The sequence below is a fragment of the Saccopteryx bilineata genome, chromosome 11 (assembly GCF_036850765.1).
Source record: "Saccopteryx bilineata isolate mSacBil1 chromosome 11, mSacBil1_pri_phased_curated, whole genome shotgun sequence".
Taxonomy (NCBI): Eukaryota; Metazoa; Chordata; class Mammalia; order Chiroptera; family Emballonuridae; genus Saccopteryx; species Saccopteryx bilineata.
In genome coordinates this window covers 13,167,591-13,190,762 of record NC_089500.1, presented here as the reverse complement: position 1 = coordinate 13,190,762, position 23,172 = coordinate 13,167,591, and the positions used below count along the sequence as shown (strand labels likewise).

The following is a 23,172-nucleotide window of genomic DNA, read 5'->3' as shown; positions in this document are numbered from 1 at the left end:
TGTCCAGAAAGCATGGAGAACGCAAACTTTTGGTAATTCTGTTTGTAATAAACTTTGCTTTAAAAGTTGCTAAGACATTTGCATTAGCCTGTGGCTGACCTTGAAGCAGCAGCTTATTGGTAAGAGGATAAAATGGAAAATTAATCTCCACATATACAGAGCTGTGTTTAAACATTTTAGGGATTATTTCCTGTTCGTAGTGCCACTTGCCGACATTCTTTGGAAGCAGAAGGGTTGCAGTTCCATCTTCTGCTCCTGTCAGTTCTTGTGTTTGCATTTTAATTCTCCCACCCTCTTAGCTGTCCATCACCTCTGTCCTAATCACTTTTTATACAGGCTAAAGTCCATGCTTTTTTTTTTTTTTTAAAGATTTCCTGTTTTCAAGTAATGTCCTTTTTCTGTCCCAGAGTCTCGTCCAGGATCTCACATTGCATTGAGTCCCCCGTCTCCTGGGGCTTCTCTTGGCTGTGACTTTTTCTCAGGCTTTCCTTTTTTTGTTTTTCATGACCTTGTCAGTTTTGAGGGCAACTGGCTAGGTGTTTCATGGAGTGGGAACCTACCATCCAAAGGACTTACCACTTTTGATGCTGTCCTTAGTCACCTGGTTGAGGTAGTGTGTGCCAGGTGCCTCACCTGCAAAGTTACTCTTTCTTATCTCTCCCCTTTCTTGGTTGTCCTGTTTGGAAGAGAGTCCCTAGGAGTGGGTGTTACTTTTCACCTGGGGGGGCGGGGCACCTTCCTAAGCTATTTGGATTTCTGCTGCACAGACTGGTCAGCTTTTCCCTCTTTACTCAACCATTTCAGTCATTTCAATCAGTGTTAACTCCTGGATATTTATTTTATGCTTGGGATGATAATCCAATACTGCTTTATTTGTTGCTCAATTATGCCAATGTTAGCCATGGAGAGCTCTTTCAGATGACCTCCATGTCCCTTTGACCTGCCCCTGGTGGTGGTGTTTGTATTGTGTGTTGGTTTTGGAGCCTTTCTCACCCTCTGGCTCCTGGCCCATTGGGTGCATTTTCTGCCCAATCCCCACTTCAGCCCTGTTTCTAGGAGCCCTGGCTCCTGCTGGTAGAGGGTAGTGCTAGAAACAAAGAGCCGGGGGCTGGGGAGCCTCCTCACTGTTTTTTGGTCTCTGCCATTTTCAAATGGTCACAGCATGGGTGCCGTGTTCACCTTCTTACGTGACTCGCTCTTCTTCCTCTCCGTTCTTCCCACAGGTGGGATGGCTCAGATCTGGTGTTCAGAGCGGTCAGATTTTTAGAAGACTAGATCAATACAAAATTATTGTGTCTTGGCTGCGGAATGAAGTTGATTTTTTGTTTGTTTTGTTATATGTGCTTTGGAGTTTCAGTATTGACACTACAGGAATCTGGGTGTAAAGTTAGGTTGAATCTGGTACAATGATAATCGTGGTCTGTGATTTGCATCTTTTATTGCAGTTCCCAAGAATTTTACCAATTTATGAACCATAGGGAGATAGTTAAAAACTTAGTAAAATTAAAATTTAAACCTTTGGTTTTATCAGGGCAAAATAAGCGACGAACGAACACGGACTGCAGATCAGCCCGTCTTTCCAGGTTAAGGCGCGGCCGTGACCGAGGGGTGCCACGGGCGGGAGGCCGTCACCTGACGGAGACTTGTTCAGTTGTGGGCAGCTGGGACAACGGACAGTTCACATTTCAAGATGTAATGTCCTCCCTGTATTTGTCTTTTTAAAATGTACATTTATTGGGGTGACACTGTTTAATAAAGTTATATAGGTTTCCAGTGTTCCAGTTCTGTGCTGTATCATCTGTACATTGCACTGTGTTACCACCCAGAGTCAGATCTTCCTTCCGTCACTCGTACGACCCCCTTTACCCTGGACTCCTCCTCCCCTTCTTTGTCTTTTATGGGAAACTATTTGAGAACCATTTTCTTGCTGTTAAGTGTGAGCAAACTGTAAGTTGACATGAATATACTCCTCTGTACTTTGTGCCTCAAAACACATTTTTTTTGTTGTTGTTTCTTACATCATGTTAATTATTGATTGATTTTTTTTGGAGGGAGGGCCAACTCTCAGACTCAAGACTTTAGAGTTTGATTTAGTTCTTAGGGCTCCCTTGGGGGACAGCTTACTTGCAAGGGTTCTGAGGGTAATAGAGGAGGCACTACCTTCGGTTCTCACCGTCCCTGACTCCCGCTCCTCCAGGACAGAGAGAGAGCCCCGCCTTTTGCAGGGTACAGGGCCCCTGGAGCCCTTTCAGATGTGACCCCCAACTGAAGTGGTGTGCCCTCTGTAATGCTGTGTCTGTGTACATTTTTAATTTCGTGTCATGTGGGGTGGCAGAGGTCAGGTGGGACAGGTGCAGACATCGCTATTGGGGTCACACCTCAGCCCACGGGTTGTATGATGGACACGGCGAGCCCCTGAACCCCGTCCCTGGCCCCTTAGTACCAGTCTCCTTACCTGAGAGTGCTGTCCACTCAGCTTCTTTACTTCTCCTGCTCAAACCCAGGTACTCTGTGACCAGAAGGGTAACAGGGACTGTGGTGCCCTCCCACCTGTTGTCAGTGATTGTATAGTTGGGACATTCCAAGATCATTCTCTTCATCAGCGTTTGTCCATAGAGCCTCATTCATTTGCAGAAACTGTATGGACAATTGGCAAGTCTCTTGCTTATTAGTTAAATGACAGGGAGGTAGGTCGGTAAGTTACCCACAGAGCTGCAGGAAGAAGTAAATAAGAAATTTATCGTCTACCTCCATGCATTCATTCATCATTCACTGGACAGATACTTCTTTTACAACTAGTAAGCAAGCCACATGGGAAGTGATTTTAAACTTTGTAGTAATAGCGCAGGAATTTGTATATACTGTAATAACTTATTCTGACTTAGCTGTTAGCTAATAAATGTTATAAAGGGCGGGGAATATGATGTACTTCAAGTATTATGGCGGCAACAAAGAAATAGTTCAGCCTTTGAGGGAATCATTTTGGCTTTTGTAGTCATGGGTCAGAAAATAATGACCTGTGGTTGGGTCAGAATTTGGGAACTATTGCTTCCCCCTTTTCAGAGATTGATAATAGTTATTTGCATAATAGAGCTGTCCTTCCTGGAAGCAGTCTGCTCAGTGTAGAAAAATCCAGCACTTATGACTGTATTTTCTTCTTATGTTTGGGGAAAGCCTAGTAAGTCCTACAGAGCTAGTGTCTCTGTCTCCCCGCGTGGGAAGTGCTATCTCAGGATTTTTAATATTTTTTAAGCAAAGGTTGAGTGTCCCTGATGTCACACAGCTAGGACATAGAGGGGAACAGGTTGGGAGGGAGCATCAAGGCTTTAGTGGAAGTCTGATAGACGGTTGGGAGAGCCAAGGGGAATGTCCAGCCAGCAGTTGGCAAGGTGACTCTTAAGGTAGAATTCAGGCTGAACGTAGAAATATGTGAATTCCTTGAATATACTTCATTCTTGCAACCGTAGGGGTTACTGAGGTTGCCTTGGAACAAAGGTAGGTGAGAGTCTGTAGGGGCCCACAAGGGGAGTGGGGGTGAGCCAGTGAGTCCAAGAGAGGAGGGGTGGCTGGAAAAGGAAAGCTGGCTGATGTCCCCAGGCAGAGAGGAGGTCACAGGTAACAGCACAGGGGAACACAGGTTGGGAATGTCCTGAGGCACTCGCTGTATTTCATTGAGTAGTTTTAACTTTTTTTTAATTCTTTATTTTATTTTTTTTGACAGAGTCAGAGAGAGGGACAGATAGGGACAGACAGGACAGTAGAGAGATGAGAAGCATCAATTCTTCGTTGCAGCTCCTTAGTTGTTCAGTGATTGCTTTCTCATATGTGCCTTGACCAGGGGGCTTCAGCAGAGCGAGTGACCGCTTGCTCAAGCCAGTAACCTTGGGCTTCAAGCCAGCGACCTTTGGGTTCAAGCCAGGGATCATGGAGTCATGTCTATGATCTCACGCTCAAGCCAGTGATCCTGTGCTCAAGCTGGCGACCTCAGGGTTTTGAACCTGGTTCCTCTGTGTGTCCGACGCTCTATCCACTGTGCCACCGCCTGGTCAGACAAGTAGCTTTAACTTTTTATTTTTAAATATTTTTAACTCATAGAAAAGTTGGAAAAACAAAGAGTTTCCATGTGTCCTTCACCTGGTTTTCCCTAACTACCTGACATCAACATAACACACTTCCCAAAATTGAAAAGCAGTCATTGCTATAACACGGCAAACTAGATTACAGGCTACATTTGTTCCCTGTGGCTTTACAGTGTGCACGGTCAGAATTTTGGTTTCCAAAGTTGCTGTGGTTGGTTCTTTTTCTCCCCACCTGTCTTCAGGCTGCTGGTTATTCACTTGTGAGATAGTTAGGCTCTTTGTTACAGTTGGTCTTTCCTTTCGGACCTCCCCTCATTTCCGGTTGTCCCCCTCCCCCATTTACATGCAGCAGAGTCCTCTGGGTTTTGACAGATGCACCGAAGGGTGTATCCACCCTCCACGACTGTGATACAGACAGTTCCATCACTTCCCCAGATTCCTTCTCACTGCCGGAACGAGAGAACGGACTGCAAGGGGGCCAGGAGGGAGGATTTGTGAGGGCAGCGTGTTGATGAGACAGCACCAAGGTCGAGTCCTTCAGTGAAGGTTAGGAGAGGTCTCTTTCAGCCAGTAGGTAGAGGTCACAGGAGTGACCGAAAGCACAGGAGAAGGGCATCTGCTCACGGAGGAGGATCAGCTTTGGCCGACTGCAGGACCAGCAGATCTGTGGGAAGGAAGGGTGTGGGAGACACCTGCTCTCCTAGAGGTCGCCTGCAGGAAGAAAAAGGTGAAGGCTTGGGGTAGGTAAGAGAAAAAGATAAGAAGCAGTCTCCATCTCCTGGCACGGTGGGGGTTAATAATGAGGAAAAGAGGATTGCAGAGCTTAAGTGACACTGGGGACTCCCCAGGGGACACAGCAGGGATTTGCACAGCCTTCTCTGGGGGTTTTCCTGGCAACTGCTGAGCCCTCTTTATGTATGGCTGGGCTTTTGTTCTCACCCATGAGGACTTAGAGCCTGGAGCTAGGGTGAGAAGTGAGCCAGGAATTGCAGGTTGAGTTGTGTAGGGACCATTTGCTTATGTGGTGGCACATTCCCCTTGTTCCCTTGTTGCCCCTTATTCCCTTAGGGAGAATGGTGGATGGAGGAGGGCAGGGGAGGGCCTGGTGGAAGAGGAACCACAGGAAAGGGCTGGGAAGAGTTGGGGCCAGTTTTATTCTTAGATTTCCCAAGGCTGTGTGTGCCCTGATGAAGTGACTCGGAGTTTCTATTTCCAGAAGCAGCTTGAACTTTCACATCAGTTATATTAGGTATTGACTAAAGAAGAAAACACCACGACCTTGGCTGAAGTGTATCGATAGATGATACCATTCGAGTTTAGTGAAACAAGTAACTAGCCATTCTGGATCCCAGCGATTGTATTTAGTAATTTCTCGTTAAGGCATATGAAATTAACAAATGTATCTTCTGTTCATTTCACCTATGCATGAACTGCCTTCACACACAGTGGTGGTACCTGGTGTATGCTAGCTGTTTAGAAAATGTCTTTCTGCCCTCGGGGCAGAGTAAGCAGGGGTCCTCACCACCAGTGCTAGAAGGTGGTGTGGGTGTCCCAGTTCTCCCTTGTGCTGGGAGGGAAGGGTGAGACCCACAAGGTGCTCGCTTGTTGTCAAGGTTCCCTCAAGGTCTGATTAGTGTGGAGGGCACTTAGTGTGCAGGACAGAAATGGCATTTGTCACTTGGCTTGAGGCCTTCAAGTGACACATAATTCTTAGATTCCTTCTGTTGTCCCATTGATTATGCTTTATTTGTCCTCAAAGCTGTATGCACTTAGGCATTCGTGTATGTATGTTTGCATGATTATCAGCTATTACTTTGATACCTAAGCACTTGTGCATTCTGGGGCCCAGTGCCCCCATCCCTTCACCCCCATTCCTAGAGCGAAGCGCTGGGGCTGAGGTTCTTAAACACCTTCTTCTCCAGGAGCCGGTTCGATTTTTTTTTTAATGTCTCAGAACTGACTTATGTTCCCAGCTGGTGTAGGAAAAGCGAAGAAGCACGAGGCGGACCTGCGTCATTGAGCCTGTGCGGCACTGGGAACGCAGCCACAATGCCAAAGTGTGTTCCCCTTCTATGAAGCTCAGGTGCGAGTGGGGTAGAGCAGAGGGCCTGCAGGGGAAGGCGCGGTGGTTCCTCCCTCCCCTGCCCTCCTCTCTGTCCTCTTTCTGCGTGCAGAGATGGGGCGATAGGGAGCTCTGACGATGCAGAAGATGGAAAAGATTGGTGAGGGCGGAGGCTCCGAAGCCTGCACACGAGTGTGACGGGACGAACAAGAACTTGCACGTGGAAGGCCAACCTCGTTTAAAAATGGGGGCTGCTGGGATCGTGTTCTATGTATAAGGAACAAAATGAAAAGTGAAACATTGCATAACATTAAGAAATGAGATAAGAGCATTTTTCTGTTTGAAAGAAAGATGATAAGGGTAGAAACACAAATTAGATCTATTAATTTCTTGAATTATTTTTTCAGTGGCCAGATAGTGCTAGAAAGTAGTGATAAATATAGTCCCAAAAGAGAGCAGCAGACCTTGTATTGTTACTTTGTTATTTTGTGCAAAGTGTGTGTAATACTATCAGGGTGGTCAATAGGCTTTGATTTTTTTTTTTTCTTTAGGATTATTATGATTTAGAGATTATTGATCTTCAGAGATCGGACGAGATCAGGCACATTCCAGGTGGGATGGCCGTAGACAAGATTATTGATTTTCATTAAAGAAAGTGTTAGTTTCTCCGTTAACGTGGGGAAGCTGATGGGCTTTCACCACTCCGACTGACCTTGCATATTCATTTTGGAGGCAGGGCCTTGGCTGGGTTTAGGCATGTCTCTCTGGGGTTAAGTTAGCGTCCGTGGTTAAGTATGTAATGCCTGAGTCTGCATGCTGTCCTCACCTAGCTGAAAATTGGGAAACGTCTCCGTGAAGTGTTTTTGGTTTTTTAAATTACAAAGCATAAGTATGACTAAGGGGTGAATAGGTTTTCTTAAGGTTTTCTTTTGACTTGACAACTTTTGACTTTTGCCAACAAAGATGAAATAATTTTTTGTAATTTTTAAGAGGCTTTGGGAGGAGAGGAAATGTTTTGTCTGTGTCATAGGAGGGAATGAAATGATCATGTGACACACTTGAGTTCTTTCAATTTCCTTTTCTGTAAACAGACTTAGCCTTTTCCCCCAGATATTTTCATTGTCTTTGGGTAAAAGGACATTCCGCATTAAGCCCAAATGCTATGAGTGAATTATAGGTTATTGAATTACGGTTTAGTTTTGCTTTGGAAGACTGTCAGTACCTTTGAAGGGAGGTGTATTTTGCAGCATATAAATGAAATGAGACATTGTTACAGTTACTAAAGCTGATGCTGTTTGAAAATCAAGTTGTTGAGGCCAAGAGAAGCTCAGATTTTGAGATCTTTCGATGTTACCTTTTAAGAGAGAAGACAGATTTATTTCTGTAGTATTTTGAAGTAAAAGGATTTTTAAAAAAATAGATTAATTTTAGAGAGACCAGTGAGGGAAGGGAGGGAGAAGGAGAGAGTGAGAGCGAAGCATTCATTAGTTGTTTCACTCAGTCGTGCATTCACTGGTCGCTTCCTGTGCGTGCCCTGACTGGGGATGGAACCCACAACCTTGGTGTTTTAGGATGGTGCTCTAACCAACTGAGCTAACTGGCAAGGACCAAAAGAATCTATTTTTAAAAGTGTAATAATTAGGAATTGGGGGGGAGGATGAAGAAAACTTGTAAACATAAACATTCCTCTTTGTACTTCATATATCAGAGATATGAAGTGGGAGTTAAACTTTTCTTTTTTTTCCTGAGTGGAAAATTTGCTCTCACCTTCCAGAATGTGGGAAGGTACTGGGTAATAGGACGATGTGATTGTGGGCATGAAAAACATTTCTATAAACCAAAAAGTAAGTGTGAAGTTACAGAGAGCGGTGTTTATTACACTGATTATACAAGCCTGAGAGGCAGATCCACCCGCACAGTGCGATCTCGGGTTTCAGACAGTGTGGCGGGCTGTCGATGGGCCCCTGTGCTCAGGGGTTTATGCCCGTTGTGCACTCTCCGCTTGTGGGCGGGATTCCGTCAGGTGAGCTAGGAGGGTTGACTCATAGCTTTTTTTTTTTTATAAATTTTTATTTTAATGGGGTGACATCAATAAATCAGGTTACATATATTCAAAGAAAACATTTCCAGGTTATCTTGTCATTTAGTTCTGTTGCATACCCATCACCCAAAGAGAGATCGTCCTCCGACTCATAGCTTTTTTAAAACCACAGCTAATGCCCTCTTACCTCTGAGGATGTCTCACTGGTTCACCCTGGGCTCCCCCTTCTCCCTCCAGAGAAAGTGTGAGGTGAAACTGAGCAATGAGACAGCAGGGTGTAGGGCTGGATCACTATAGAGAAACAGTTGCTCCGGACTTGGGAATGTCTTCCGAACTCCTTGGGAGGTCTGCAGATTGGAATTTCCCAACCCTTAACTCTGCTTTGCATGGGCAGAGAGGGAAACATACCAGGCAGTATGGTGGGCAGCATCTTACCACTGACTAAAGGAGTTCCTAGCTGCTCTGGGCCACCCGAGCCTGGACAGATCAGGCAGGTCCCCACAGTGTCAACAGGAGGAGGAGATAATAGGAATCATTCATTCATCTTCCGAGTATTCATACGAAGACCAGCCACTCGCACTGCTGATCTGAAATGCCAGTCATTGCAGTTTGTGTGGCGACCTTTTATCATTTCTTGTGGTTGGCGTCCTGGGCCTGCCATCCATGAGTATCTGAACTGTCTCATATGTTCTCTTTGCTCCTGAATTGATGGCCTTTTAGGATATGAAACCAAAGGATTTATTTTGCGTAAAAAGAGGGCAAATGACATGCATTTTGTGTAGCTGTAAAGAAGGGATGGAGGCATGTAGGAGGAGCCCAGCTCCCACTGTGACTTCCAGAGCCTGCGTCCAAGCTGTGGATAAGTGGTGGCATTAAAAACCCACCTTCCACTCAGGTGGTGGGGGTTGAGGGGTGGTTCTCGATCCTGTGTTCTGAGTTCTCTGAGAATAGTGATCGACCAACTTGGACCACCATGATTGGTCAAGACAGCAGAGGGATGCTTTGCTAATGGTGGTTTTATCGTGAGTATTTAACTCAGAACTGCACTATGATGCTTACATAGGTGATATTTAGGAATCATTTCTTAACTGGGTAGACTCTTCAGTAGACATATTATCTGACAGATGGAGTTTTTATTCTCCATCTCTTGCAGCTTAAACGTTCGACTTCATTTTTTGGGGGGGGTATTTTTTTATTTTTCTGAAGCTGGAAATGGGGAGGCAGTCAGACAGACTCCCGCATGCGCCCGACCGGGATCCACCCGGCACACCCACCAGGGGGGCGACGCTCTGCCCATCCGGGGCATCACTCTGTCGCGACCAGAGCCACTCTAGCGCCTGAGGCAGAGGCCAAGGAGCCATCCCCAGCGCCTGGGCCATCTTTGCTCCAATGGAGCCTTGGCTGCAGGAGGGGAAGAGAGAGACAGAGAGGAAGGAGAGGGGGAGGGGTGGAGAAGCAGATGGGCGCCTCTCCTGTGTGCCCTGGCCGGGAATTGAACCCGGGACCTCCGTACGCCAGGCCAACGCTCTACCACTGAGCCAACCGGCTAGGGCTCGACGTCATTTTTAAAAGAAAATTATCACCAACTTTTGCAGGGCGTATGATTTCTTACAGGCATTTTCGCATCAATATGAACTTAGAGGTGTTGTCTTGTTTCCTCTGCACCTCTTGTCTTGGTGAGACAAGAGTGGAAGCCATGCGTGTTTTCCCTAAGCAAAGCAAGCCATCTTGTGGCTTCTTCAGATGTGTATTAACTGAGACATATGTGAATTGAAGGTGATATTTTTTTCTCCAGCACCTATTGAACCATAAGTGTTGTTTCATCTTCAGTCGTTTTCCCAGCCAAATTCTTAGAAGTGCTTGGATGTGTCCCAGAGTGAGGGACTGCTGAGGGTGTCTCAGCAGCTGATGATGGATTTGTGGTGTGAGTTTTTGTGAATATGTACTATATGTTGTTCCTCGAGTGAAAGATCAGCGTTGACCTCGGTATTGTTACTTGCCATAGGAATGTGATCTATGTGATCTTTTACAGATTTCACAAGAAAATGAAGTATTTCAGTAAAATTTAGAAGGCCACTTCTTAGTGATTTAAAGGAGGAATAACAGATAAATCGAAGAAGAAAGAGTCTAGGAATACATATCGACAGGCTTATTTTTCTGTGGAAAGTTGCCAGAAGTCAGCTGTCACCCTCTTCCCTTGTGACATTGATTCTTGCCTCCTGTTCTTCCCTTTTATATTTTTCATCATTCCTCTTCCCTTCATTTCTTTCCTTCTCTTCCTGGCTGCCTGCCTCCTCCCTCCACTGAAGTGGAAGGAACCTGCTCAGATAGCTTCCCTTACTTTTTAGGGTTTTACAGCTGCCGCCAGGCCTGCTCTTCTGTTATAAAATCCAGTGTTCTGGCCCCTGATTTGTGGCGTGTTAATAATCTGAAATGTAGGGTGTAAAGGTGGGCTAGTAGGTCAGAGGAGACAAGTGCACACGAATCATGTACACACCAGAAAGGAATAGTGTGAGATGGAGTGCTCTGGGGCCCCAGGGAGGACAGAGGTCTCACAGGGGGAGTTTGAGCTGAGCCCCAATCTACTTGTTCTCTGCAGTTAGGATGGATGGTTCTCTTAAAAACCCTCCAGCATTTCATGTAGTTACATATCCTTCATTTTTTTAATGGCTGTGACCATTTTTCTAAAATTGTCCTACCACCCAAGGCTTTGTGGCCCCAAATGGGAACACTTCTCCATAGAATGTTACCCACCCAGACCTAGCTGAGAGGTGAGAGAGAGGGCCACCCCTCTCCCAGGCTCTGCGGTCCTGGGTCTGTGTTGCTACGTGCTGAGAGCAACTTCATGGCGGGGTCCTTCTCGGTTACCATAGCCACTCGTACCACTGTGTGGGGGAGCGGTAATGAGGGAACAGCTATGTGTCACCTCCACTACGAAAACCACCAAACTAAGGAGGGAACAGGGAAGGATGCTAGACTTCTGCCAGGGTGGTGTTTTTTCCCTATAGGGAAAGTTAGGATTAAGTAAAAACTGATGGAATCAGTTCCTTAGAGTGTTATTTTTTAAATCCCAGGTGGAACTGATTAGCAGTAACTATGCTGTGGTGGGATGGGATGCCTATTTTCTTCTCTGCTTAAATGGTTCTCTGTAACTTTTTTTTGTTGTAATATATTTTTAAATTCAATATTGTGAATCTGATGGTGACTGTAAGAGAGATATTTTTGCCTGTGGAAGTAAATGCTGTCAAGGTCAAATGTGTTTAGAAGTAGCTTTTTGTGAAAACAATGTGATGAATCCAGTGATAAATGGACAAATTTTCTAATTGTTATCCCAAAACCTGCCTTTTTTTTCTTTTTTGGTAGCAGAGACAGAGAGAGGGACAGATAGGGACAGACAGACAGGAAGGGAGAGAGATGAGAAACATCAATTCTTCGTTGCGGTTCCTTAGTTTTTTATTGATTGATTTCTCATATGTGCCTTGACCAGGGGGCTATAACAGACTGAGTGAACCCTTGCTCGAGCCAGCAACCTTGGGCTCAAGCTGCTGAGCCTTGCTCAAACAGATGAGCCCGCGTTCAAGCTGGCAACCTCGGGGTCTCGAACCTGGGTCTTCCGCATCCCAGTCCAATGCTCTGTTCATTGTGCCACTGCCTAGTCAGGCCCAAATCCTTAAAAACACACACACACACACACACACACACACACACACACACACACAAACTCCCCAAAAAACCAGCTTTGATCAATCAATTTTATTTCTGTTAGAGAGATGTCATGCTGATTATGCTGTATCTGCAGTTTTAGATGGATTACTTGGAAGTTGTTAATTTTCAAGGCTTTTTATATATTTTCTGGCTTGTTTGTTCACTTTTGACACATAATTCCTTAGTTATAATAATTATGCAGCTATCGATTTGCTCTTCTTGGTAATCACCACTGTGTTCGTGTAAATCCTAGAGGGGTATTTATGTCCTCATTACAAAATGCCGATTGCTGATGGGATTGTTTCCTGTTTGTTTAACAGAACACCTGATCAAATTCGTGACCATGGGGGACATGAAGACCCCAGACTTTGATGACCTCCTGGCAGCATTTGACATCCCAGATATGGTCGATCCCAAAGCAGCTATAGAGTCTGGACATGATGACCAGGAAGGCCACATCAAGCAGAACGCTCACGGCGACGACGACTCGCACACGCCGTCCTCTTCCGACGGTGGCGTCAGTGTCATCGTGAAGAACGTTCGGAACATCGATTCCTCCGAGGGGGCGGAGAAGGAGGGCCACAACCCTACAGGCAACGGCTTGCACAACGGCTTTCTCTCCGCGTCCTCTCTCGACAGTTACGGGAAAGATGGAGCCAAGTCCTTGAAAGGCGACGTGCCTACCTCAGAGGTGACTCTAAAAGACTCTGCGTTCAGCCAGTTCAGCCCCATCTCCAGTGCTGAGGAGTTCGACGATGACGAGAAGATAGAGGTGGACGATCCCCCCGACAAAGAGGACGTGCGTGCGGGTTTTAGGTCAAATGTGTTGACGGGGTCAGTTCCCCAGCAGGACTACGATAAAATGAAGCCGCTTGGAGGGGAAAACTTAAGCAAAACTGGAATCTCGACTTCAGGCAGTGCAGATAAAAACAAAGTTGTCAAGAGAGAGACAGAAACAAGTTCTATAAACCTGAGCATTTATGAACCTTTTAAAGTCAGGAAAGTGGAGGAGAAAGTGAAGGAAAACTCTGAAAAGGTGCTTGAAAATAGAGTCCCTGACGGGAAACTGAGCTCCGAGAAGAATGACATCACCCTTGGCGCGGTGGCACCGTCAAGGTCAAAGCCATCCTCCAAGCTTTCTTCCTGTATAGCTGCCATCGCAGCTCTTAGTGCTAAAAAGGCTGCTTCAGACTCCTGCAAAGAGCCGGTGACCAAATCACGGGAACCTTCTCCGTTACCCAAAGAAGTAAATGAGAGTCCCAGAGCCATTGAAAAGTCGCCTGAATCCCAGAGTCTCATCGATGGGACGAAAAAGGTGTCCCAGAAGCAGCCAGATAGCCCCAGGAGCATTTCAAGTGAAAACAGTAGCAAGGGATCGCCATCGTCCCCTGCAGGGTCGACACCAGCAATTCCCAAAGTCCGCATCAAAACCATTAAGACGTCGTCTGGGGAAATCAAGAGAACAGTGACAAGGGTATTGCCAGAGGTCGATCCTGACTCTGGAAAGAAGCCTCCTGAGCAGACGGGGCCCGTGATGGCGACTGTGACGTCACTCCTGGCATCTCCCACGTCAGCCGCTGTCCTCGCCTCTCCCCCCAGAGCACCTCTGCAGTCAGCTGTTGTCACCAACGCCATTGCCCCCGCAGAGCTGACCCCCAAACAGGTCACTATCAAGCCTGTGGCGACGGCCTTCCTCCCGGTGTCCGCTGTGAAGACGGCAGGATCTCAAGTCATTAATTTGAAGCTTGCTAACAATACGACGGTCAAAGCCACGGTCATATCTGCCGCCTCCGTTCAGAGCGCCAGCAGCGCCATCATCAAAGCCGCCAACGCCATCCAGCAGCAAACTGTCGTGGTGCCGGCATCCAGCCTGGCCAATGCCAAACTCGTGCCAAAGACTGTGCACCTCGCCAACCTTAACCTTCTGCCTCAGGGCACCCAGGCCACCTCTGAGCTCCGCCAAGTGCTAACCAAACCTCAGCAGCAAATCAAGCAGGCAATAATCAATGCAGCAGCCTCGCAGCCGCCCAAAAAGGTGTCCCGTGTCCAGGTGGTGTCCTCCCTGCAGAGCTCTGTGGTGGAAGCTTTCAACAAGGTGCTGAGCAGTGTCAACCCCGTTCCAGTTTACATCCCCAACCTCAGCCCCCCTGTGAATGCAGGCATCACGCTGCCGACCCGCGGGTACAAGTGCTTGGAGTGTGGCGACTCCTTCGCTCTTGAAAAGAGTCTGACTCAGCACTACGACCGGCGCAGCGTGCGCATAGAAGTCACTTGTAACCACTGTACCAAGAATCTCGTTTTCTACAACAAGTGCAGCCTCCTCTCCCATGCCCGTGGGCACAAGGAGAAGGGGGTGGTCATGCAGTGTTCCCACTTGATCTTGAAGCCCGTCCCGGCAGATCAGATGATTGTATCTCCGACAAGCAATACTTCTGCTTCATCTTCCGCTCTGCCGAGCTTGGTGGGGGCTGGCACACACACTGTGACCAAAATTCAGTCTGGGATAACCGGGACTGTCATAACGGCTCCTACCAGCACACCCATCATTCCAGCTATGCCTCTAGACGAAGACCCATCCAAGCTCTGCAGGCATAGTCTGAAATGTTTGGAGTGCAATGAAGTTTTCCAGGACGAGACGTCGCTGGCTACGCATTTCCAGCAGGCTGCAGATACGAGTGGACAAGTAGAGTATCATTTACATTTTGGTGTTTCGGTGATGAATCTGTAGTCAGAGTGCTCTATGCAGTCGATGCCCTTGATTTTAGGGGTGGGAGCTCAGTTAAACGGAAGGTGTGTGTGGAGTGCATGTGTGTGCACGTTCACGAGAGAGGAAGGGCTGCTTTTGTAGAATAGAACCGTGTTGAAACAGGACTCTTATTTTAAAAAAAATTTGGGGAGGCTGATTTTTCCAGACAGATAGAAACTCTGTATGCTAGTTAAGTTATGGCACCTTAGATTTAGGGTAAGTAGGGAGTTCTTAATTCTTGGATCATTGGAGTATATATAGGGAGTCTTGAGATCTAGCTAATTACAGTATCATCCCATTGAAGTAAGGGTTCAAGTTAGGCTATGTCACCAGCGTTCCTTAATCATTACTGAGAGTTTTGGTATTTAAAAAATTCCTATTGTTACTTACAATGACTGTTTTTTATGGTTAAACATGCCTAATTGGCACCTATTTTATGGCTTGCCTGCTTAGTCCTGAAGTATCTTCAGTTATAGTCTTTACTGCAGTGAATTTAAGCCACAAATGGAAAACCCACCTTTATTCAATAGGGTACCTTTGCCTTGGCAGCTTTTTGCTGTTGCTGTTGTGGTGAAGTGTGGGTCAATGTTGATGATGACCTTTCACGGTGGGTACTAGTCAGCTTTTACTCTCCATCGTTGCTTCTCTCCACAAGGCCACTATTTGGCTGACAGATAAGTGTGTTTTACAAATACGTGATACCTATCATTTGGAGGTAGCTGGACGTGTTGAATGAGACACAGTCGAGCTTAGAGAGACAGTATGATTGATCATTCAAACCAGAAAAACTTAGGAAACTGGAAGGGAGCTCTAGTTTGGGCTAATTCTGCTCTGACTCAAACTTCTATGAGAATTCGACAGTAAACTGATTTTTTTGCCTCCAATATCCCCAGGATAGATCCCCAAGGGCAATGACTAAGTTGGATTCTTCATAGGCTTTTGGATCTGGGAAGAAGAGCAAGCACACCCCCATGATTTTTTTTCCCTCTTGGGTTTTCAGTTTAGTAGAAATGGGAGCGATAAAGTTTTGAGGACATTCCTCCAGCATTGGGTGTTAAACGTTAAATTGGCTTTGAGAGTAAAACACTCATAGAGAGTCAGGTGGCCAACAGGTTTAAGAAGGCGGTGATTGATGCTGTTTTTCTAGCATGTCCTAGTGACAGTGCTTGAGCTCTCTCTGGGCACCCTCTTATCTTGTCCCCATTGCATCAAAAGGGTAATACTGCTTTCCATCTTGAAGCAGGAAAAACAGACAGACAGACCTGTGACTTGAGTTCTGTTGCCTCGTTTTGTGTCTGCTGGTCTTTGGCGTGTCCTGGCTGCTTCGGGGGGTTCTCCCAGGCCCCCCTCGTTCATGTGTCTGCTGGTCAGTGTCTGGCCTGTTGAGCTGCCCTCAGATATGTCTGCTCTCTTTGGGGTCCCTTCTTCCCTGTATTCCCCTAGTTTTTGGTCTCTGTTAACTGGTTAGGCTCAATAGACCAACTAGGGCCAGACAGGGGTGAATCCGTTTTCATCAGGGAAGGAGATGAGCTCTCTTCCTGTGCGTGTGGTGGCTTCACCTTGACTTTTGTATTTCACTGAGACAGGTACATAGCGCAGCTCACCTGTCTCTCCTGGAATGCTAAAGGAGTAAGTCACAGCCGAATATAAGGGAACTCTAGGGCCAAATACACACGAAGGCAAACGTTTGTCCCCTATCCTGTTTCTTAGCTGAACACCCGCATCTTAGCCAAGCGTCCACTCAGCTCACCAGAGAAGAGTGTCTGTCCAGCCAGCCCCTGGGCTGACAAGATAAACGGGCCACATGTAGATACACTCTTCCTGTTCCTCTATTGGAATCTAGCCCAGGACACACCCTCCACAATTTCCCATTCTTCTCAGACTCGGCCATCGGCTTCTTGTCCAACTCCAGGCAGCAGTGTGCTCTCCTGCACTGGCTGTCGGAGGGTGACTGTCCCTTCTCCAGCAGGCCGAGTTACACGAACCCCACCTCGAGTCTCTTCCACAGTTCGGGAGGTTCAGTGGATCCTAATGGCTACTGTTGGACTAGCCTCAAAGGGAGCGAGAGCTAGGGTGGTGCTCGCCCATCACTGTCCCCTAGGTGTGGCACCGGTATCCGTGACAGTTGTAGGTGGGGCTAAAGACAGGAAGAACAGCAGAAAGGAGAAAATTCTCTGTCTCATCAGCTCCAGTTTGCTGTTCTCATGACCGTGGGTCAGTTCACAATCTGTGCACTTAAATTCAGTTGGGGAAAAAAAGCGACCTATATAAACTGTTCCTTCTCTGAGACTTCTTACAAAATTTGGAGGTTGAGCTAATGGCACCTCAAGTACCAATCTTTCCTGAGCGCCTTTCTGTTGCCCACGACACGCTTGTGTTTACAACTTACGTCTGTTTCTCCTTTGACCTTCACCTGCTTGGTAGCTCACTGGTGAACTGAGAGAGTCAGACACCTCACATTCGTAACAACCCTCCATGGCAACACCTGGCCGTCCTCTCTAGAATGGGACTGGGGCAGTGGAAGCACCGAGGCTGCAGCTGCCCGCCTTCCCTCGGGCTTTCCTGAGGTTCTGCATCGCAGGGTCCCTAGGTCTGTAGCAGTCTTAGTTTGAGAACCATCCCCACGGATTCCTGACCTGGCCCTGCTGCCTCTGCTGATTCCGAAGGTTAACGTGTGTGGGCGCAGGGCCCTAGCGAGACCAACAGGTACACCACCCTCTCTCATCACCTTTCAGCTTTGATCTGACTGTCCCAGAGCAAGGTGGACCACGTGGCTGGCGGCAGGGATATTCCTCTCCCTCCCTCCTGTCCAGCGTCTACTTAGAATTACCTTGATGATTTATAGTCTTACCTGATAATGCTGATGTATCCTGGTGCTGATGTTCTGGATCTTCCTTCTCAAATCATTTAATGTTTAAAATTAAACTTTTTATTTTGAGATAATTTTTTAAATGGTAAATATTTGAAAACTGATTTTTAAAAAAAATTATTGATTTGAGACAGAGGAAGGTGAGAGAGAGAGAGAAAGAAAAACAAACATCAACCTGTTGTTCCATTTATTTATTCATTCGTTGGTTGATTCTTGCATGTGCTCCAATCAGGGATTGAACCGCAACCATGGCGGTTGGAGAATGATGCTCTAATCAACCGCCAGGGCTTGAGACAACTTTAGATTCCTGTAAGAAAATACAGAGAGGTCCTGTATACCTTTTATCCACTTTCCCCCAATAGTAACATCTTGCAAAATATAGAAAACAGTAATACCACAACCAGGATGTTAACATCAATGCAGTCACTATGCAGAGTATTTCCGTATCTTCAAGGATCTGCCAGATTCTCTTTTTAGAGTCACCCCACCCCATCTTAAGCCCTGGCAGCCAGTAATCTAGTCTCCACTTCTAATTTTGTCACTTCAGGAACGGTGTATACATGGAGCCATACCATTTGTAACCTTTTGGGATTGGATTTCCTCACCCGGCCTCATTCTCTGGAGGTTCATCACAGGTGTTGTGTGTATTAATGCCTTGTTCTTTTTATTGCTGCGTAGAGTTCCGTGGTGTGGTTGTAGTGCCTGGCATTTAACCTTCATTGAAGGATGGATGGCTACATTATTTTCAGTTTGGGTCTATTATAAACGTTTCTGTGCAAGCTTTGGTGTGAACATAGGTTTTCATTTTGTTGGGATAGATGCCCAGGTGTGCAGTGGCTGGGTCGTATGATATTTGCACATTTGTATTTTTAAAAATCTCTTTTCCAGAGTGGCTGCACCATTTTGTATTCCACAGCCAGTGTAGGAGTGGTCCGGTTTTTCTGCATCTTCATCCGTGTTTGGTGGTGGTTTGTTATTTTTGCCTTTCCGATGGGTGTGTGGTAATAGCTCATTGTGGTTTTAGTTTGCCATTCCCCAGTAGCTAACGACCTTGAACATCATTTTCTGGGCTTATTCGGCATCTGTTTCCTTTTGGTGACACCTCTTCATGTCCTTTCCCCTTTTCTGATTAGATTATTTTCCCCACTGTTGAGTTTTAAGAATTCTTTATTTTCCCCAAATATTTTATTTATTTATTTTACAGGGAGTGGAGGGTACAGGGAGCAGTAAGTATCAAGTCACAGTTGCTTCACTTTAGTTGTTCAGTGAATGCTTGTTGTATGTGTCTTTTTGGGGCAAGCCCAGGGTTTTGACCAGCGACCTCAGCATACAAGGTTGTTTTAATTTTGATGAATTTTTTTGATAATTTTTATCAATTTTTTTCTTTTATAACTTGTGCTTTTCTTGAAATCTAAGAATTCTTTGTTCAAGATCCTGACATTTTTCTCTTTTCTTTCCCCCTAGAAGTTTTGTAGTTTATGTTTTACTTTTTTAAGTCCATGATCCATTTGGGATTAATGTCTGTATACGGTGTGAAACTCAGGCTGAGGTTTATTTATTTTTGCCTGTGTATATTCTCTTCCTCCAATGCCATTTGTTCAAAATGCTGTCTGTACTCCAATGAATTGATTTTGCACCTATGTGAAATACCAGTTGGCCATATTTGTGTGTGACTGTTTCTGAGTTCTGTTCTGTACCATTGGTTCATGTGTCCCATCTCTTCACCAGGATCAGCCTTTATTAGAACTATCAAATGTCTTGAAACCCAGTAGACTGATTTCTCTGGCTTTATTCATTTTTCTCAAATTTTTAAACTATTCTAGTTTTTTTTTTTTTTTTGCCTTTCTACATAAATTTTAGAATAGTTTTTTTAATGAGTAATAAAAATCTTGTCAGGATTTTGATAGGAATTAAATTAAACCTGTGTATCAGTTGAGGGAGAAGTGAGTGATATCTTTACTTATGTTGAGCCGTTCAGTTTATGAACACAGAATGTTTCTTCACTTACTTAGCTCTCCTTTGATTTCTTTTTATTATTTTGTAGTTTTCATTATAGAAGTCCTCTATATGTTCTCCCTTCCATCCTGGCAATTATAAATGATATTGTATTTTTCGCTGTTCACATGTTCATTGCTGATGTGTAGAAATATGATTAATTTTTGTATATTTATTATGTACCACATGAGTTGTGAATTCAGTTATTGGATTTAGGATTTTTTGGGGGGGGGTTAGGTTACATTCGCTTTTTTTTTCTTCCTTCCAGATATTGAGCCAGCCTTGCATTCCCAGAACAAATCACACTTGGTCAGGCTGTATAATTCATTTTATATATTGTGAATTATATTTGCTAGTATTTTGTTAGTTTTATACCTATATTCATATAGTTTCATTTCTTTGTACTGTTTTTGTTTGATTTTGGATAGGTTTATATATTGGCTTTTATGTAATCCATTGAAGTATTCTCTCATCTGTTTTTGGAAGAGACTGTATAATTTGGTTAGTTTTACTTTAAATATTTGGTAGACTTTTCCAGTAAAACCACCTAGTCCTGGAGGTTATTGGAGGGGGGGGGGGGCGGATTTTCCAAAACATCCACTAGGCTGGTAGAGGGACTCATTACTTGATAAGGATGAGAATCCTACTCCCTTGCTGGCCTTCTCTGACACCACCTGGGCAGGGGTACTGGGACACTTTATTATAGCCTCAAGGGGGCAGAGGTCTGGACTCTACCTGGACTGGCATGGTGGGTGTGAGGCCACAGTGTTTCCTGTAGTGTTTAAAGTAAATCAGTCATTGTCCAGAAGTTTTCTCTTTTGCTGATTGCCCCTTCTCTGGTCCTTTGGCTAGAGATCGCAGGCTTTTGTTGGAAGATTTTTTTTTCTACCCACTGGCATTTCTGGGTGGTCAGTTCTTTCAATGCCATGTCTGGGCTTTATGAGGAACCCACAGAACTCATCGCTGTGTCATCCCCGGGTCCTGAGGGTCTAGCCAGCCTGCCTTCTTCTCCCAGGCTGTCAGGCTTTTTAGATTTGCTTTGCATATAATGCACAGGAGTTTCCCTTGTGCTTTGTGGAAGGAATAGGGAAAGGGTCTCCTAGTTCGTTTTCCTGGAAGTGAAAGTTGCACTCTGTTGTGTAAATGTCTGAAAGTAGCTGTTGTTTTCAAGGAGAAATTCTGTAATTACATCGTTGGGCTCTGCCCCAGCTTCAGCCTGTGATGCCCAGTTGTTTTTGGAATGAGGTTTCCCGGGAGGATTGCATTCCACTCGACTGCCGATGTCTCTCTTCCCTGAGTCTCAGACGTCTCTCCTGTCCAGTGCAGATGCCTTTTTCTTAGCCCGTCTATAAATGCATTGAGGTCAAGCGCTTCTTCCCCCGCGCAGATCTTTGGCGTTCAACTTCTGGAGAGTTCAGCCTCCCTCTTGAGAACAAGCATTTTCTTGGTTTAGTGTGGTCACCATCTTCCTTCACTTTTTATCTTCCATTTTCTCATTTATATTACTTAAATTTTGACTCCCGTGTGTGGTGTGGTTGGATCCTTTTCTGGGTTTCCCAAGGGTGCGTGTTTGAACCCAGCCACAGCTGTCTTCTGGAGACACTAACTGAGCTGGGTGTGCCTGATCTTCACCATTTCCCACACCTGCCATGCCTGCATGGTGAGCCTTCTGGGACTTTGCCAGTATGTAATGGGATAAAGTAAGGCTTTGGGGCATTTGCTGGATTCTGTCATGCCAGCAGCTCCGCCTCCAGATGTCCCATGGACCGTCTATGCTACAGTAAAGATTGCCTTAGAGAGGCAGCGCCACGTTATTATGACTTGGGCCTGTGCTCAGCGAGAGCCCTCGGCTGCAGGTCTCTGCTAGGAGCTGGGTCAGCATATAGGGATTAGCCGAAGCCCGAATCCAAGTCGCGGAATTCTGTCTCACTCGGGTGTGTGATGTGGGACAAGACTCCCTGCATGCTCAGGTCAGGGTTAGATGGCCCTGCCTGTGTCTGTGTATCCCAGGCAGCCGAGGGAGAGGGCAGAAGGCAGGGCATTGTGGGGCGGCCACTTTTCTTCCTGGCATCATGAGACCAAGCAGAGAGATAAAAATGGAGCACGCGGCACTGTCCCTTTCACCCCTGTAGCACTGCCCTGGCTGGGGGTTTGTGTTCCGCGACCTCTCTGATTGATCGCCCCAGCTCCCTGCTTTAGGACACATTGAGAAAGGGGGGGGGGGGGGCAAGAGACTCTTTCTTCCTCTCCATGAAGCATTTAAGAGCTGACAACCTGGGTTTTAATAATTGATATTTGAGTGTACTGGAATGTCATCGCCTCACCTTTCTGTAAAACCGTAACTAAATTTAGCCAAGGGCAGACTGGAAGTGTGACCTCTATGTGGCAAAATCAGTTTTCTTCTTTTAGAATCTGCATCAGCTGTAGAACCAGATGTCACAGGTCTTTTGGTCAACTCTTTCGTTTTACAGTTGAAGCGACAAATGCCCAATGAGTGGCCCAGTAGGGACTCGAGGCAAGACTTCTTTATTTCTTCTGGTTCATGCTGACAACCCGCGCTGTGGACACGCAGTGTTTTCCAGTTGTGGAACCACGGGGATTGTGCGAGAATTGCCCCTTGGTACTTTCAGATCAGCCTCAAGAGCACGGCTGAAGGTGACTTACTTGTACCAGTCCTTGTTTTTGCGATCACCGATTCAGTTCCATTTCAGGAGCTTTCTGAACCTAGTATACCAAGTACATTGAATTATCTAGAGCAGCCCATCAGCTCTCATTTCTAGAGATACTCTGCTCAGGCAGCTTCTGGAAATATACAATACTATGACCGTGCAGCCGCCCCGCTGTTTCCTTGCCCGTCGGAAATATCTTTATTAGCTGCAGACTCATGACTTTTAGTTTTTGGTCCTGCTCTTTGAAATGCTTAATTCTAATTTTGGTCAGACGAGCACTGTCCCAGTTTGTATTTCAGCATTATCAACCTTTAATTAAACTCTGTTCTCCACTGATTATTATCTGAATGGGTTATATGTGTTGACCACACTGTTTTCGAAAAGTTTGCTCATTTAACTGTCAACTCTCATTAGGGGTTTTTACTGTAGCAGAATGATTTGAGGGGAGTAATACAGCACAGCCAAGTAGCTCTAGGCACAAAGGTATAGAGCATCCTTTCTGCTGTCATTCTTGCTTTGGCTTATTTCCGTTTAAGTGAGATCTGAAATGAAATGCTTTTTCTGTGTTCTCATTGTGAAACTGCATGAAAGTGAAAGCCAGAAAACAAGCTGGTATGCTTTATTATCATTCTTCTTATTATTGGTAATTATACTGTAGACAGAAGGTTACGAAACTACTGTTAATGAGGCAGAAGCAATTTACCACTGGGCTGACTGGGAAGCCAGTAGTGTTTTGATCTTTTGATCCAACGTTTCAGGCTGTCTCAGGCTTTTGGTCTCTGAAATTTAAGCATAAATAGATGCTGTGTTGACTCACCTATTTCTAGCCTTTATCACCTTTCCCTTTGTACCTTTCCCACACTGTTTTTCTCCCTAAAATACAAATTGCAACACATAGAATTGTTTTCCTCATTACTCAGATGTCTCAGAACCTTTTCTAGGGGCGTGACAGTGGCAGTGGCAGCCACCGATTTCAGTGCCAGGGTTGGGCAGGGAAGGCGCAACG

The 23,172-nt window shown here is 45.7% G+C and overlaps 1 protein-coding gene across 10 annotated transcripts in view; it reads left to right on the top strand.

Annotated features, from left to right (window-relative positions):
• Positions 1–23,172, top strand: part of ZNF532 (zinc finger protein 532) — a 104,906-nt gene that overhangs the window by 33,954 nt on the left and 47,780 nt on the right. For all 10 annotated transcript variants that reach the window (XM_066247197.1, XM_066247192.1, XM_066247198.1 and 7 more), the window contains one exon: positions 12,208–14,570. In XM_066247197.1, the coding sequence (XP_066103294.1) occupies positions 12,231–14,570 (2,340 nt within the window). In that variant the 5' untranslated portion in view covers positions 12,208–12,230. The remainder of the gene's footprint in view (positions 1–12,207; positions 14,571–23,172) is intronic.